General features: G+C 34.8%; 1 protein-coding gene across 2 annotated transcripts in view; it reads left to right on the top strand.

Annotated features, from left to right (window-relative positions):
• LOC137423689 (proton-coupled amino acid transporter 1) overlaps positions 1-15,517 on the top strand; it is a 168,232-nt gene extending 152,715 nt beyond the window's left edge. Inside the window, exons 10-11 of one of the 2 annotated variants that reach the window (XM_068111101.2) lie at positions 13,968-14,137; positions 14,976-15,517. In XM_068111101.2, the coding sequence (XP_067967202.2) occupies positions 13,968-14,137; positions 14,976-15,241 (436 nt within the window). In that variant the 3' untranslated portion in view covers positions 15,242-15,517. Of the gene's footprint in view, positions 1-13,967; positions 14,138-14,937 lie in introns of both variants that reach the window. The other variant, XM_068111102.2, reaches the window with a different exon arrangement.
• The last annotated feature ends 3,452 nt before the right edge of the window (positions 15,518-18,969 follow it).

Here is an 18,969-nt window from a genome sequence, read left to right as displayed (position 1 = left end):
TGTAAATTTTACTTGTTTAACAAAACGTGCTGTTTTCTTAAAATATATATATTGTGATAAATCACTGAATCTAATTAAGTCATTCGCATCTGTAGGGTTTGGATAATTGATTAATTTATAAGTATTCTTCATATTAATATTTTTACTTATACTATATTTTTGTCGTTCAGCTGTGCCTTTGTATAATAATTTGATAAATCAATATCCTGGGAGGATTCTCCAAAGATAGAACCATCTTTTCCAACATGTCATTTATATTAGATTTAAAATGATATCATAAAAATTTTCATTATTGTTGAGTTGAAATAATACATATAAACATAATTGACCACAACATTTAGAATTAATTTCTTGAACTTGAAATGTTTGATAAACACCATTCTGTAAGAATTGTATTACTTCAACAGGTGGTGGCATACCATAACTATCAAAATAATATTTATCCTGACTATTATGAATACAAACCCAATGAGAACCATTCTGTGTGTCTAAATTCATAATAATATTCTTTGTATTCTTATTTATATGTATTAATTCATCTCTCATACAAATAACCACATTATCAATTTTTTGTGTTTTACAATACTTAGCTAGTTCTATATTTGATGTTGTATTCTTTCCAAATTGTTTAAACCATTTATCCATTTATTTATGAGAAAGATACAATCCATTACCCCGTTTAGTTAATTTAACACCCGCTTGAGCGATAGAGGAAAGCATATCTCAAACCAACAATCTAGCTTTATCAGGTAGACTTTCAAGTTTTTGAGCAAAATCTACAATTACACCACTTCCACTAATTTGTTTCTCCAACTCCTTGTTATGTCTTTCCAATTCTTTTTGAGCTTTTAGTTGTGCCTTCCTTTCGTTAGCAGTTTTTACCGCTGCTGAAATACCACCAGTCAATGCTCCCGCCGCACTTAAACCAACAAATAAAGGAATTAGAAACGGGAGAAATCCTCCCTCTTGTATTGAATATTTCTTTAAGATAGGTTTTGTCATTTTAATTTTAAGTGATCCAGCATCATTTAGTGTTTTTACCTGCTCTCTTGTGAGTAAAACATCAATTCTTACTGCTCCTTTTCTTTGAATTGTATTAACATTAACAATACAAGGCTTTTGATTTTGAATACAAGATGTTAATTTATTAAGATTGATTTGATTAACATATACCGGTTCTTTCCTACTCATTTATTTATGAGAAAAAATCTATGTGATATTAATCATAACACCATTATCTGTATTAATCTGTAATTCTGTTTCTTCCAAAAGCAAACAATATGCATTAACCTCTTCACTCTCCCCTCTTTCAATGTACAGAGAAGTATCCACTCTATTAGACTTTATAGTTTCTTTTTGAGAACTCAGGTCAATTGCGTAGATCGTATAAAGTTTTTGAAACGCAACCATATCCAAAATAGGGTCATTATTACCGTTGCTTTCACACACCTTTTGGTAAGACTTGTAGGCTTCCGCATAATCATTTTTTTCCCAATCAATTTCCAATCTATCTCGCGGATAAAATGTGCCATCAAGAGAAACCCGAAATTGTTTCACCTTAGCATTATCACTCAGCGCATTATTCTTATCAGTACCGTCCTCTCCATGTGGTTTTTAAAAAATGAGCCATAGGTATCGTGGTTTTCCTGCCAAAACACCCAAATTCCAAGTGTAGGTAGTGTGTTCCAGTTTAACGTGTTGACATCTTCTTTTAAGGTATGATACATTTAGTGGTTTCTTTGAGTTGTCTTCTATTTAACATCTCTTCCGTTTTAAGATTAGGAGTATATTCACTGATATACCAACACAAATCATTAATAACAAATTTATTATTGTCTCCAAAAGCATTTTGAGCCCCAAAAAGCAACCTATTTACATTATCATTCCTTTGTAGTTGAAATCTAATTTTAAGACCATACAAAACTTTATCATAATCACAAAATCCAAATATACCTTTAAGAGGTACTGCTACGGTAAAACTATTCTCTGCTTTTGTATCATCATTATACATTGACTTCCTTTGACTATAACCAGGGTCAGCATTTGTTCCCGTTGACATATCAGGAATAAAACCTTCAACAGCTCCCTTACCCATTCTATCACTAAACGAATATAGTGTAAATTTCATCATTTCAGATGTAGCAGAGACATAATCAACCGCTTCAACCTCTTGTGTTCCAATATACAGGCGGACACGATCAAACATTTTCCAGAAGAAATCATTTACGAGTGTAGCATTAGTATTATTCGCAGCCTTAGTGAATTTAAATTTACACAGCAAGAAACTATCAGCTATATTCAAGTAAGTTTGTTGATTATTTATTTCAAAACTTTTTGTTCCATTTGAATTCCAGTCTGTTCCTGTTATAGCATTTACCTTAAAATAGTCTTCCTTTTTAGTGGAGTTTGAAATGATAATCGTATCATCCAAATCATAGATACTATCAATCGCTTCCATACTTGTATTTATATAGCATTAAAATTGTTGAAACCCTGACCCAAGTATTTTAATGATTTTTTGTCATTTTTGTGCAGATAGTTGAGTTTTGCCTTTTTTTATTTCTTTGATTGCTTGTAATTTATGAGACTCCTTTTGAGCATCTTTTATACTCTTTATAGCACCCGCTACATTTCCCACGGCAGAAGCAGTTGAACCAATTAGGTCTTTATGTTTAAGAATGGTTGAACCAATACCCATAAGAGTATCAATTATCCCATCTCCTTTATTTCTAAATTGATGACCTACACCTCGTTGTCTCTTAGGTTTATAGTATCCTCTCCCAATAAACATACCTTCACCCTTATAGTATGGTGAAAGGTACATGCCCTCCCCTGTAATTATTTTATATTTTCCCAACTCGTGTTTTCTCACAATAACCATTATTTATTTATCAAAAAAAACTTCACGAAGGTGAATTCTGATGGATATAATTTCTTCATTAAAGGATATCATACGATTATCTTGGTCGGTTATCCTAAAATTTACTCTGTATATGGTTTTTCCTGACAGGTAAATATACAAGATTTTTGGGTTCCATATTAAATTTATAACCAATTGGTGTTGAGTATGCGCTGAATGAAAATATTGTATTTGTTTTTATTCCATCGTTATAAGCACCATAAATCAAATCACAATGAATTAACACCGAATTTATACCGGAGGATATTTGAATGACATTATCACTGTAAAACGTCCCGTTCATTTCAATCTTTCTTGAGGAGAAACCAAACAACTCTCTAAATGATTTATCAATTGTGAAATCCACTTTATAATTATTTTTAAGTTTAATAGTTGATTTTGAAGTGTGTTTTTGAATATCTATGACAATATTTTTTGGTTCATCACCTTGTTCTTTCATAAGGCGAGAGACTTCAGAAGATATTTGAGAAATCTCGTAAGCTCCAGGTGAAACGGTTATAGTTTTATATCCACTTCCTGGATTATAACTAAACTTGTTGTTTTTCTCTGTGATATTAAAAAGGGTATTGTAAGTCTCCATTGACAACAAAGAAGCCTCATATTCTTTTGTGGGGTTAAGTTGTAGTGGGTAAGGGAATGAAGCTGTGTAATCACTCGTTGTGAAATTAAAACTAAGAATTGTGCTTCTCATCTTATTTAATATCTAATAAAATATCTTTGTATTGACATTTATTAATTATTTTCATGTTCATCAACTGGTCTAAAATGGCTGAGGCTTCATTAAAACAATTGTTGTTTCCAGCCTTCTTACTACCCAACAGCAATAATAGCCTATTAACTAATTGTGATGGGTCATTTGGAAGAAAGCTAACACCCGAACCAAGCTTACTTAAAGCATCAATAATATGTTTCTCCTTCTCATTCTTCTTCCTTTTACCAGCAACAGAAACTCCATAATCAAGTGCGTTTAGCAACAATATATACCCTATCTTCCGCATTTTCCATATCAAGCGGTTCCTCAAAATAAGGTGAATTAGTATATCCATCTTTTGTTAGAAGAAACATTAATCTTGGAGTTAATTCAACATTTGGTTGAACAGAACTTAAGAACACCAATTTATCATTAAATATCAATAACTTTTCTTTCACAAGATGGAACTGTGCTGGTTCTTCTGTTGGAATGAGACCTGCTCTGGTTTTTGAACCCACCGAATATTCATTGTTTTGAAGAGCTTCCACAACATAATTAGGGGGTTGATTTACCTCCTCAAGTTTCCGAAATAATCCTTCATCATCATATTCTAATTCTCCAAGTTCTTGCTCTGTCATTTGACTAAAATCTTTGAGCATTTGAAGTTTTTTCGGAGTAAATTCTAACGTGGGAACTGGAGGTGAAATCGTTTGTTGAGTTTTTTAAAGTGGTTTAAAAAATTTCTCTTGTTTTCTTTCAAAGGCTTCTTCACCAGTTAGTTTTTGTCTCCGTTTCTTCTTTATCTCTTCCTGTTGTTTTACAACTTTTGAAACCAACTCTTGATGTTCTTTAAACTTTCTTGCTCTTTCTTCGGTATTCATTTTCTGAATTTATTTATTGAAAAATATCATTTAATGAATTGTAAAGGTCAATGGGAAAATTTTCCTTTTCTTCATCATTATAGTAAATGTGTTGAAATAAATCCTTTTCTTTAAATATTTCATCAAATTCTTTATTGGTATTAATACGAGTTGTTATTTCTTCTTCACTAATACTTGTATCTCTGCTTTTCATACGTTTGCGTTGAGTCTCCTCATCGATATCAAAACCGAATGATAAAATCTTAACTCCATTACCACACAATTGTTTAATAATTTGTCTCATTCCTTCAGGATTAGTTTCTAAAATCCCAAGACCATTAGATTTTACTTTATTTAACTCACTCTTACAATGTGAATATTTTGTAGAACCAAGAGAGACCTCCTCAAATATTTGACCTTCGTTCCTCAATCGCATATGTTCCTCCATTGAAATGTAGTAATAATCTTTCCCTTCTACTTCTCCTGGTCGCTTTGCTCTGGTTGTAGTACTCACAAAACGAATCATAGGGTGTTTTTAAAAAAAACTTACAATCTTTTCATTTTTACTATTCAAGAGTTTAGATTTATGAAAGTTCTTTCCTGAAGCAGATTTACCCACAAGATTAATAATAGTTGTCATTTATGTGTGTAAAATATCAGTTAGTATCTCATCTTGTTTCACAACAATATATTTATATTTTCCAATCGTGTGTTTTATATAATTTTCAAATTCTTTTTTTACTACATAACGGAGAGCAATTATCTCTCCAAAAATTATTTACATCTATTGAATTTAACTTAAATAAAATAAAAGTATTGGCATTGTTTCTTATTGAGCGTCGAGGGAGTTGAAAATATGACTGACTAAGATAAATACAATTACAAGAAGAATGTCTCCCTCTTGTATAGTAGCTATCCATTACTGTTTGGTTTCTCTCATTAACACAATCATCAAAGATAACGAGGTTCTTTTTTGATTTATCTAAATCTTGAGGTGAAGGTATATCATCCGTATTATCACTGAGAATACAAGTTATGGGTTTTGATTTTGATTTCCGTGTATCACAAAATAGTTGTATTATATCCTCAATGTTGTAATCATTTAGTTTGTTTTGAAGTTTAAATAAACCGATAATGTCTTCCTTTTTAAGACCCGCATTAAAACCTTGTGATAGTAGTTGATACTCGGATTGAAAACTTGACTTCGTAAAAATTATTAAATTATCATAATCTGAAAAGTTGGGGGTAAGGAGCATCTTTAAAAGCAAACAGGTTTTTCCACATCCGCTTGATCCGACTATTAGACATCTTAATGAATTTGGAAGATTTTTATGGTTGTTAAATTTTATCTTGTTTTCCCAAACGGGTAAAAAATCATTCATTTATATATTTGGAAAACAAGTCATCTAACTTTTTTTGAGCTATTTTAGAAACTCTATATTTTATCCTGAGTTCAGGTTTAATTTCAAAATAATTCATTATTTTATTTATATAGTATCTTGTATTAACATTTCCATTAAAATTATTTTGAATAATAAATATCATTAAACCCTTATACATTTCCTCAATACAAAGAGTCTCTTCCCTTGAAAGAAATGGTGTATTATCATCATAATACTTAACATTCATCTCTCTTATTAATCTTGTAAAGTAATTCATTTTTGGTTCTAATTTAAAAGAGTTATATATTTTTTTATTTTTTTTTATTATCATTAATTAGAAGATAATCACAGAAAATACATTGTTTATATGAACCCTCATTATTAAGCCCTATTCTATCACAAGCCGGACAATTCTCTAATTTATCATATGGAGAGTCTGGAAATTCTAAATATCCTTCAGAACTTATCATATTTATATGGTAAATTTTTACTTAAACTAAACGCAAGTTTATTCGTTAATAAATACAATGTTTCAAAGCACAAAAGACAAATTTCAATCAATCTCTACTTCGGTGGAAGATATAGAAAAATATGTCAAAGATGTTAAATTGAACAAAGATAAATATGGAAATTTTTGGGTAAAACTAGTTATGGAAAATAACATGAGCCCCTCTATTTCATTCAAAGGAAGAGCTCTAATTATACCTGGAAAGACATCCATTAAAGTAAATCTAACAAAAGTTTCTCCTCTACTCCTGGCAATTTATTCAAAGCTTGAAAAAGTGATCGATCGCGATACTTTGAAAAAGAATGATAAGACCATCAACAATACTCGTGGAGAAATTTGTATTTACTTTAATAATCCAAAGGGTGTAGATCTAAGTAAAATGAATGATGTTAATATTTCTGGTGAAATGTCATTTCGTTCTATGATAGTTAGAGATTATTTAAAGATAACTTTTGATATTAAAAATGTAGAGATTGAATCTGTTAATGAAAGAAAGTATATAGATATTGATGGGAATATTTTTCCTGCTAATTAAATATGAGTCATTACAGCAGTGAAGATTTTACTATTTTATTGAACTCGGACGATAGTGATGATCGTATTTCATTGAACTCGGACGATGGTGATGATAATATTTCATTGAACTCAGATGATAGTTATGATGCTAATAGTTTGTGCTCAAATGATAGTTATGAGAGTAGCTTTATTGATGACTCTGAGTATGATTCTGAGTATTCATGTGATAGTTATGACTCAGATGATTCTGAGTGAAAAAGTGTTTTAGTTTAAGTATAGTTTCATATATAAAAAGCCTGTAAAAAGGCACTTTCTTCTATAAGTGTTTTACTTTAAGCACAGTTTCATCTTTTAAAAAGCCTCTAAAAAGGTGTTTTACTTTAAGTATAATTTTGCTATATAAATATGATCAAAGCAACGTATTGCGACGTTTGTGAACAAGAATATAAACAATACAAAAGACACCTTAAAACTAACAAACACACATTTAATCTACTTTACCTACTATCTCCTATTCAGAAGGAAACAAAACACTGTTCTGCCTGTAATAAAAATATCCTCAAGAAAGGCTTCGAAATACATCTTAAAACAAATCAACATTTATCAAATTTTATTACAACTAAAAACAGTGATGGAGCATTCAAAGGACATATTAAAATAAGAGTCTTTGACTTCAAACCTCCCGAACCAAAGTCTATAGTTGATGCTGTAGAAATAGTTAAACCTGCCAAAGTTAAACCAAACATTGATTGAAAAAACACTAAAAGAAATGAAACCACTTAAATTTTATATGGGAGTAAAATTAGAAATGACAAAGGATGAAGGAGTTATAGATACACCATACATGAGAACTGAGCCACACTTTATATCTTCATATCAAGATTTTAAAACATCAGGAGTCTATGATGAACTTATTAAACAAGAGCAAGATGTGGATAATTCAATCGTAGGAAGTGGATTCAATATAGGAAAAAATATTTTCATAGACATTCATATTCTTAAATCAGATCCTCTAAAAGCTTCTTCTTACATTGATTTACCTAGTGTTATCAAAAATAGAAAAGCAGTTATCAATATCAAAAATAAAGACAATAAATGTTTTCTCTGGTCTATTCTAGCACACTTACATCCTCCACATTTTCATGATGAAAGAGTATCTCATTATAAAAAATATGAGAATACATTAAATACGAAAGATATAAAGTTTCCTATGGCTTTAAATGATATTCCTAAATTTGAAAAGATGAATAATTTATCAGTTAATGTTTATGGTCTAACAGAAACAAACAACATTCAGGTTTTAAAGCTTTCTGACAATTGTAAACAAACTCATATTAATCTTCTATATTTTAATTCAGAGGAAAATTCACATTATACATACATCAAAGATATTGCTAAATTAATAAAACCACAAGTATGTAAAAGAACAAATAAAATATATATTTGTTTGCGTTGTCTTAACTTCTTCAATTCACAAGAAAGATTAGATAAACATTCAAATTATTGTGGTGATCATAAATCAACGGTAATCAATATGTCTAAAGAAGGCTCAAAGATCACATTCAAAGATGAAAAGAAAAAGATCAAACATCCGTTTGTAATATATGCTGATTTTGAAAGTATTCTAGAAAAAATAAATACTGCTTCTCCAGATCCAAAAGAATCATACACAAATAAATATCAAAAACATACCCCTTGTGGTTTTTGTTATTATATCAAATCATCCGTTGGTGATAAATATAACAAGTTAGAGGAGTATAGAGGCTCAAATACCCCAGAGGAGTTTGTGAAACGACTAGAAAAAGACTGTGTTCGATTAACCAAGATAATGAGAGAAACCAATAAACCAATGTCCTTGACGAGTGAAGAGAAAAGGGAATTTAGAAAAAACAATGTTTGCCATATTTGTGAGGAAAAAATTGGTGAAGGTCTAAAGGTTAGAGATCATTGTCATCTCACTGGTAAATATAGAGGTCCGGCTCATCAAAGTTGTAATATTAATTATAAACTCCCCTCTTTCATTCCTGTCTTTCTTCATAACAATGCTCATTATGATACGCATCTATTTATTAATGAACTTTCAAAGACATCTGGACACATTTCAGCAATTCCTAACACGGATCAGAAATACATTTCATTCACAAAAACAATTCACACATCTCCTATTACTCATATCAGATTTCTTGATACATTTAAATTCATGGCAAGTCCATTGGCTAACTTGATTCAAAATCTAAAAGAGTTTCCATGTCTTTCAGAGTATTTTTCAGATAAAGATTTACTAACACAAAAGGGAATTTACCCCTATGACTATATGGACTCATTTGAGAGTTTCAATGAAACACAACTTCCTTTAAAAGAAAATTTCTATAACAAATTAAACAACAGTCATATATCTGATAAAGATTATGTACACGCACAAAATGTTTGGGAAAAATATAACATCCAGAATCTTGGCGAGTATCACGATTTGTATCTCAAAACTGATGTGCTTTTATTGGCCGATGTATTTTGAAGCCTTTAGATCTGTTTGTCGCACTGGATATGAATTGGATCCTGCTCACTACTACACAGCACCTGGATTGGCTTGGAGCACGATGTTGAAAATGACAAAACAAGCTTTGGATTTGATAACCGATGTTGATATGCTTTTGATGATTGAAAAGGCAAAAAGAGGTGGAATTTCACAAGTCTGCTGGAGCAGATACGCAAAAGCAAATAACAAATATCTTCCAAATTATGATTCAACGAAAGAGAGTTCTTACTTGATGTACTATGACGCAAACAACTTGTATGGCTGGGCAATGTCTCAAGCTCTTCCTTATGGAAAACCTAGATGGGTAAAGGAAAAAGACTACAAAAAGGTTTTACAAGATGTATGTATCTCTACACAAAAAGAAATGGATGATTCAAAGGTTGGTTATTATTTTGAGGTCAATTTAAAATATCCTGAAGAACTTCATATCAAACATAAAGATCTTCCATTTGCTTGTGAGAAAGAAAGTCCAAAGAAAGAAAGGTTGAGTGATTATCAACGATCGTTTGATATAGGTGAATCAACAGAAAAATTACTTACTACATTATATAACAAGAAAAATTATGTTCTACACCAAAGAAATTTGCGACAATATTTATCAAAAGGTCTAAGAGTAGAGAAGATCCATAGGGTTCTAAAGTTCAATCAAAGTCATTGGCTAAAGGAGTACATTGATTTTAATACACAAAGAAGAACAGAGTCAAAAACAGATTTTGAGAAAGACTTTTATAAATTGATGAATAATGCGGTCTTTGGTAAGACTATGGAGAATGTGAGGAAAAGACAAAATATCAGACTATCAACATCTTGGAAACAAGCATCAAAATTAATTAATAGACCGAGTTTTATAAGAGCCGAGGTCTTTACTGAGAACTTTTGTGCGATCCATTTGGTTAAAGAGAGTATTGAAATGGACAAACCTATTTATATTGGAACATCAATTCTTGATTTATCAAAGTCATTAATGTATGATTACTTTTATAATAACTTGAGGAAGAAATATCAAAATGATGTTAATCTACTTTATATGGATACAGATAGTTTTATTTTGAAAATTAATACTGATGATGTTTATTCAGACATGAAAAAGGACATTGATATCTATGATACAAGTAATTACAGTCCAGAGAGTGAGTTGTTCTCTTCTAAAAAGAAAAAGGTGATTGGAAAGTTCAAGGATGAATTAGGAGGAAATGTTATGAGTGAATTTGTGGGATTGAGGTCCAAGGCTTATGCTTATAAATACATTGTGAATAACGTTGAAAAGACTGATAAGAAGTTAAAAGGTGTAAAGAAAAATGTTATTAAAGAAACAATAAACTTTAAGGATTATTATAACTGTTTAACAACAAAGAAAGAAGAGTTTAGAAAGATTAATGGAATAAGAAGTTATAAACATCAATTATATACAGAAGAAATAAATAAGAAAGCATTGGGGGCTTTTGATGATGAGGTTTATTTCGGAAAATGGAATTGATAGTCTCCCTTATGGTTATATAAGTATATAAATGATAAGTTAAAAAGGGGGTTAGGGATTTTAACGGGCTACCGCCGCCTTTTTTTACTATTATATAAATGATAGAACCAAGTATCAACCAGACTAAAGAGTGGAGGTGTAATCAACCTTGGTATATAAATGGAAAACATAATGAATGTGAAAAATATCAAATAAGACTTATTGAAAAGGCAACTGGTAAAAAAGTTCACAAAACAAATAAGAGAATTAATTTAAATACTGGTGAGTTGGGTAAAAAAGATGGAAATATTTTTGAGTGGACGGAAAACTTTGATGGTTGTCAGGAAAATATATACATTAATTTTAAAATGGTGTGTGGCACTGGAGGTGCTCAGACAAGAACATTGAGGGAGGTTTATCATTTTATCTTAGCTCAGTTAAAATATCTTGATAAAGAACCAAACTCAAACATCTTCTTTGTTAATGTATTAGATGGTGATGGAAGTGGTAAGAGAATTAAATTATTTCCTACACATAAACAAATATTTGTAGGATCATTGTTTCAGTGGTCTACTAAACAACAATGATCATTGATAGTAAGAGTAAAAGGCCCATAAGACCAAGGGGGGCAGGAATAGAGGTGTTAAGGGGAAATGAAGAAAAGTGATGGTGAGAGGAAAATTTACATGTAAGTGAATGGAGATTTGGGACTGTCCCAGGAACAACATTTATCATCTACTACCGTATCTGATGGGATAAGTTACTTGGGGATGTAAATAGCAATTTGCTGGCATACAAAATCGAACAGAAGGTTGGATCCACTCCCAATAAAATTGAGGAGGGTGGACATTTTGTTATTTTCAGCATGCAGCTTTTGTGTGAACCCAACTCGCATTCTGTCATTGGCATCCTCGCTGCACATGCCAATCTCCGAACCAACTGGAAAGCATTTTCTGAAATGGTATCAAAGCAAAAGCGTTGTCCCTTGGTTTGTGAGTTGAACGTTGCCATCTGAGATGATGATTGCTTTCATCGTTGGAAGAAATGCTTACATCACCATAAGTTTTTTTTTTTTCCTGATTTTCCATATTCTGGATTCTGTGGAATCTAAAGCCCCTGTCACACCTTGACGATTTAGCCAGCGTATGCCGACGTATCAAAATTGAGTGCTGGTGTGAGTCATACGCTGGCATACGTCGACAAATTTTGTGCATGCACGGGTTGTGCATGCACAACATTTGTGCACGGCATGCACAAAATTTGTCGACGTATGCCAGCGTATGACTCACACCAGCACTCAATTTTGATACGTCGGCATACGCTGGCTAAATCGTCAAGGTGTGACAGCGGCTTAAAGCTCTCAACATTATTGGCATCTCCCATGATGTGGCCAAAGCACAAGGTACTCGTATATTGCTCTTACGTTGTAGACAAGTCGGTGGCCTCTCTCTGCTTTTTTGTTTTTACATCGCCTCTAGTTTGCCTCGAGTTACTAAATTATGAGTTTAAATCTCCAAATAGTCCAAAATACCAACACTGTGAATGACCGAATACACATCAGAACTACATCACTCTGGAGAGCGCATACCTCCACCAGACGTATCAATTTACTTTTGTATCCCACTCATAAGCCGGATCTTCACCAAAATCGAACCAATTGGTCATTTTCACTCACCAACCTGTCCAACAAGTTTCATCCAAATCCATCAACAATTTTTGAGATATCCTCCTCACTGACAGACAAACAGAGGCGAAAGCATCATCTCCGTCCACCTTTGGTGGTGAAGTTAATTTTGTGTGCCAACAGGCTTCTTCTTTTTTTTATTCCCAAATCTGTGCTCATTCATCTAATATTGTATAATATGTGGCAAATCGTCCAATTTTGTGGCGTCAGGGTCAGCTCCTAGCATAGAGTACCCTACCTAACCCAGCTCCGCACTGACTGTGCCAAGACAGCACACCATCACCACCTCAGATGAATTATTATAGTCAAACTGATGATCACTGAAACGTCCATTCCTTTTGTTGTTGAAATCCACACCGTTTCAAACCTTGCACGTTTTGCGGCCTGTACACGTGTGGTCCGCAGGTCTGGCCTGATAAATGCATCGTCCGGTCTGAGACTCAAAACCAAAATGTTTTTGTTGCAACAATTTAAACTATTGTTCTAAATATTTATAATATTTGGTGTTGGTTTAGCGGTTTGGGTGCCGGCTTGGGATCCAAGGATCCTGGGTTCGAATCCCGGTCGATCGCTGAATTAACACCAGGGGGGTTGACTCAGCCTGTCATCCCTCCGAGGTCAGCAAATTGAGTACCAGTTCACTGGTAATTCCCTGTGTGTCGCAAGAGGCGACTAACAGGGTTGGCGGCAGGAAGGGCATCCGGCCATAAAACATTGCTTCAAAAAGGGGACCATGGTGCCCGAAAAAGGCCAACCCCTGCCCTGTGGGGAAAAATGGCCTCTAAAGGTGGTTCGTTCTAAATATTTATAGAGTTAAATTTGGTGATAAGCTATTAAATGACAACTTCTTGCTGATTAGTCATTCGCAAAATAAGCTATTAAATGACAACTTCTTGCTGATTAGTCATTCGCAAAGCTTATGTCGCCCGGCATAAGATCTTTTTAAAGTGATATTAGGCATCAATCGATTAATTTGAAGCGTTTTGTTTAATTTGCCTTCTTTTTGGAGTCAAAAAGTAGGTGTATCAATCCTGCTTCCATATTATGTGGAAGAACAAAAATCTACTATAGTGCAAACGGGGCAAGAGGAAGAAGAACCACCTTTAGAGGCCATTTTTCCCCGCAGACCAGGGGTTGGCAGGGGGGCAAGAGGAATTGTACCCAAAGTGTTTTCAATGGAGCCGAGATACATATGGGGTTTTGGTGAAGGATATCTAGGGGCAAACGTCACGTGACAATAATTGCTTTGCCCCGAAAGCATCCGCTTGTGGTTTCTTTGAGATAAATAAATAAATTAAGTGGGTTAATGTAACAATGAGACCATTAATTTTTTTCAATAATTTAATCTCACTCCATATTGACGACTTTCGTTGTCCCCGTGTGATTGCAAACATTGTACTTTTTTTTTTTTTAGGGTATACCAGCTGGTGAAACTTCTGTATTCTATCAGCATCTTGTTTTCATACGGTGTCCAGTTCTACGTCGTGGCTGAAATCTGCGTCCCATTCTTCATTGAAATTGTACCGCCCCGGTGGAGTTTGGCAACCGATTACGCCGTCAGGACTGTGCTCATCTGCTTCACATGTGAGTCGACGACGTAAAGTTGTTCCTTTTATTGATTCAAGGTTGTCTTCTGGTTTCCAACAATGGAATCGCAAACCAGTGTCTCCCCCCCTCCCCCCCCCAAACAAAATTTATTTCGCAGACCCACCGGCGTAATGGTTCGAGCGTCCTCTCCGAGTCTGGAAGGTCGGTGGTTCAAATACCGAGTCATACCAAAGACTTTAAAAATGGTACGTGCTGCTTCCTTGCTCGATGCTCAGCATTTAAAAGGACGACAGGCTTTCCCAGCCGTTTCCAGAAAGCCAAAACGATTCCCCCTTGGCCGACCCCACATGGTGGGAATAATTTGTGGTGTTAAAGAAGAAGAACCATCCACATTGACTTGTACTTTACCCACCAATCCCATGCGATGTATCAAAAGGCCATGTGGCCATGATGTCGATGTACTCTTGTCCCAAAGGAACTGCGCGATCACTTGGATTTGCATTTGCAAACAGAATGAGCAGCTTAATGTCCTAGTGTGCTTCATAATGCAGCACCTCCTGCTGTCTACACTTTAGAATATAATATTGTAATTTGGCGGGGTTCAAAGTCAGGCTCAAGCGGTCTCAGACAATGTTGGCCAAGTCCTCCCAACCGCGAGAGGTATCTGATCGGCTCAAGCATTTTTTTTTTTCTTTTCTTGTGTGACCCTGGAGGTGAGCACACTTCTCATTGAACTACCTGCCTATTGGTATCCCCTGAAAATATGCTTTATTCTGAAAAAAAATCCTCTGAAAAATGTTTTTTTTGTTTGTGTGAACATTTTTTGTTTCATGGAGTGATGTGCTCAAGATCCGGTGGGGTCCTCCCGTCGCAGGTGCCCTCGCCATTCTCATCCCAAAGCTGGATCTGGTGATCTCGCTCATCGGGTCGTTGTGCAGCAGTGCGCTCGCCCTAATCGTTCCACCCATCCTGGAGATGCTCACGTTCCGAGAGGAGGGCCTCGGTTGGAAGTACATCTGCAAGGACGTCGTCATCAGCCTCGTGGGCTTAATCGGCCTTGTGGTCGGCACGTACTCCACCATCGGTGAAATCGTCACCTCGTTGTCGTCGACCAACGGAAACAATTCCACGCACGTCTGAAAGTCAGCCTTTCGCACCGCCTTCGGCAGTGTGTTTTTAGCATGATTGTTTCGAGTTGAGCGGCACTTGTTTTGTGGCAGTCGCCGCGCTGTGTAACAGTGATTTTAATTCCCGTGTATCGCTACGTCCCGTATTACCACCCTTTCTGGTTTTATTCGTTTCTTTTTAAAAAACATTTCCGTCGCTTCTGCCATCATTATTTATATACACTTTGTCTGTAATGTTTTTGCCCACTGAGGCTCTAATCTTATTGCAAAATGCAGAAACAGAAAAACGGACTCTTTACGTTTACGTCCGATTCTATTCACCTTCCAACTGCTGAGAGCCTTCCCGAGCTGCCTTGCGCTCCTCCAAACCCCTCGGCCCTCAATTGTTTTTTCTCTTTTGATAACTCTTTCATGTTTATGGAACCACCTTGTTTATATCCTAACTTAAACAAATATGTAACTATTGTTGAGGTTTCAATATCGTTACAAGTTGCATTGAATTTGCCAGTTTGCTGCTAGTCTTACCTTGATCTCCTCATGCACATCACTTTTTCTCTCTCTCTCTCTCTCACTCTCTCGCTCTCTCATTCTCTCGCTCTCACTCTCTCGCTCTCTCTTACTCTCTCTCGCTCTCTCTCTCGCTCTCTCTCGCTCTCACTCTCTCACTCTCTCGCTCTCACTCTCTCGCTCTCACTCTCTCGCTCTCTCTCGCTCTCACTCTCTCTCGCTCTCACTCTCTCTCGCTCTCTCGCTCTCTCTCGCTCTCACTCTCTCTCGCTCTCTCTCTCTCTCGCTCTCACTCTCTCTCGCTCTCTCTCTCTCTCTCTCTGTCTCTCTCTCGCTCTCTCTCTCTCTCGCTCTCTGTCTCTCTCTCTCTGTCTCTCTCTCTCGCTCTCTGTCTCTCTCTCACACTCTCTCTCTCACTCTGTCTCTCTCTCTCTGTCTCTCTCTCTCACACACTCTCTCTCTCTCTCACTCTGTCTCTCTCACTCTCTCTGTCTGTCTCTCTCTCTCTCTCACTCTCTCATTCCCATGATTCCTGCTGCAGACGCTCTTGTAACAACTCAAAATCAAAATGGGGATTGGGGGGGGTTTAAACGTTGCTTGTTATTGCTGTCCATTGTTTTCCAATTATTTTTATTTTTATAGGCTCGGGTGCATAGCATGCCAGGCCACGTAATGGGCATTTGGAGAAAAAGCCATTTTGATTAATTCTAAGAATCGGATCGTGAAACCTTTCTGGCAGCTTATTATTTTAGTGCGAGTAACAACAGAAGGGCAAGTAACCAAAATCTGAATATGGGGGAAAACGACTCCGACACACAGCGAGAGGTCAATCCAATTGTATTTGGCATGTCTTGTGATTCTTCAGAAGCATCGCTGTTTCTTTTGGGGTTTTTGTTTTGTCAGGCTTTTAGTCACGTGATTGTATCGTGAACATCGAGTCCATCACCACTGATTTACCTCTGGAGACTCGTCATCGTTGTTGGCTCTTCCTGCAGATGGTTTAATGAAATGGATGGCGAGAATAATAAGGAACAAAACAAAAGCAGACCTTTCACATTTCCTACTTTTTGTCGATTGAATGGGAATCGAATCATTGGATCTTAGGTGGAGATCCAAGAATCCTATTATGGTGCTCCCTTCCTCTCCTTTTCATGACAGCCCTTTTGAACGTTGTGTGTGTGTGTGTGCGTGTGTGTACGCATGTGTGCATGTATGTGTGAGTTTGTACACGCGTGCACAGTGTGTGGTGTTCCTGGCTGTTTGACGTGCATGACATCTTCAGGTGAACTTGAAAACATGGTACTTGTCGAGATGAAGTCGCGTCTCCTTTGTGAATTCCACAACTTGCATTCCAGGTTACAGAATAACCTTTAAAAAGGCTTGTCAAAATCTTCTGTACAATATTTACGTTGTCGACCGCACGTGAAAGATCTCCGCAAATAGCAGACCAATTATTAACGATTGGAAATGTTTCATCCATGGAAATTACTTTTGAAATTTAGATGCGACATAACTGATGGAAATATTTTGTGACGTACTGCATTCTTGCATCATTGCCTCAATTCGTTTGTTGAGCCATTTTGTGTTATCTCGTGGCTTCCATCGCTCAGGTGCAGACTTCACACAAGTGGTCTGGTATGTGGCTGATTTATATCGCATTCTCATTGGTTCATCTCTCGTTTTCATTTTCATCATCTGGGTTTTCACAAGTTAGAATCCAGAAAGTCACACTGATATTGTAAATGGGTACAAGTCCTTATTGGCATTTCGTCATATATATATATACAGTATATATATATATATAACAATTTAAGAAACAGGAAGTAAATTAAATTATGTATATATATATATATATATATATATATATATATATATATATATATATATATATATATATATATATATATATATATATATATATATATAATTATATATATATATATATATATATATATATATATATATATATATACACACCTGTATATTTATATTTATATATACCTATATATTTATATATATACACCTGTATATTTATATATATACCTGTATATTTATATATATACCTGTATATTTATATATATATACCTGTATATTTATATACACACCTGTATATTTATATATACCTATATATTTATATATATACCTGTATATTTATATATATACCTGTACATTTATATATATACCTGTATATTTATATATATACCTGTATATTTATATATATACCTGTATATTTAATATTTATATATATATACCTGTATATTTATATATATACCTGTATATTTATATATATATATACCTGTATATTTATATATACCTGTATATTTATATATATACCTGTATATTTATCATCAGAACAACTTGACAGGCCATATACACTATAAACCTGCATGTGAAACACAATTTGCCAATCAGGTGGTTTATTTATTTATTTTAGGAATTCTGACCGCACCTCACAATCCCTGACTCGCTTCTTCCGATAAGAGGGAGCTCTCTCTTCTCTGCTGTCACAGGGTTCAAATACCTCCATCATCATCAATATTACTCAAAAAACCATCATCAATTTAAAAAAAATGAATCAAGGTAACAATATGGCTCATCGTGTGATGCACCCGAGCCCTTCAATTAAGCCTCAACTTTCTTTGCCAAAAAAACGTGACATCTCTGGTGGATTGCAGCTGCTAAAATAATTTTCTGTGAAAATGCCAGAAAGCAATTTATTCACCGATCGATGCTCATTTTGAATTCTTTACTCTTGAGATTTGGCAGCTAACTACACCTTTTAAAAACCTAATCACATAAGTGATGAGTTTGTCAGTTATCCTTGTGGTGAACACTACCCTCATCGTCGTGGATTGGCTCCTACAACTGCTGTTAATTTTATGTCTCGTTTCCACCGGCAGGTCATGAGAGCACGTTTTTGCGACATTGTGTGCAGAGCCAGCTGTACTGGCCCTGAACATGAATATACATTCAGCATTTGTAGAAGAATGCAGTATGACCTTAAAAATTATTTATTCGATCCACAAAAAGTGTTCAGTAGGCGTTCGTCCATCTTACCGCATAGCCGTCACGTACCTATTTGGTTTTCTTCAAGTTCAGCTTTTCGCATTTTTATTGTCGAATTTTGTATCTATTTTAGCTCTGCAATAGCCTGGTGTTGGGCTAGCGGCTAGGGTGCCAGCTTAGGATCCTAGGATCCTGGGTTCGGAATCCCGGTCGATTGCTGAATTAATG

This window comes from Myxine glutinosa, chromosome 3 (assembly GCF_964187855.1).
Source record: "Myxine glutinosa chromosome 3, kmMyxGlut1.1, whole genome shotgun sequence".
NCBI lineage: Eukaryota > Metazoa > Chordata > Myxini > Myxiniformes > Myxinidae > Myxine > Myxine glutinosa.
This window is presented reverse-complemented; position numbering and strand designations above follow the sequence as displayed.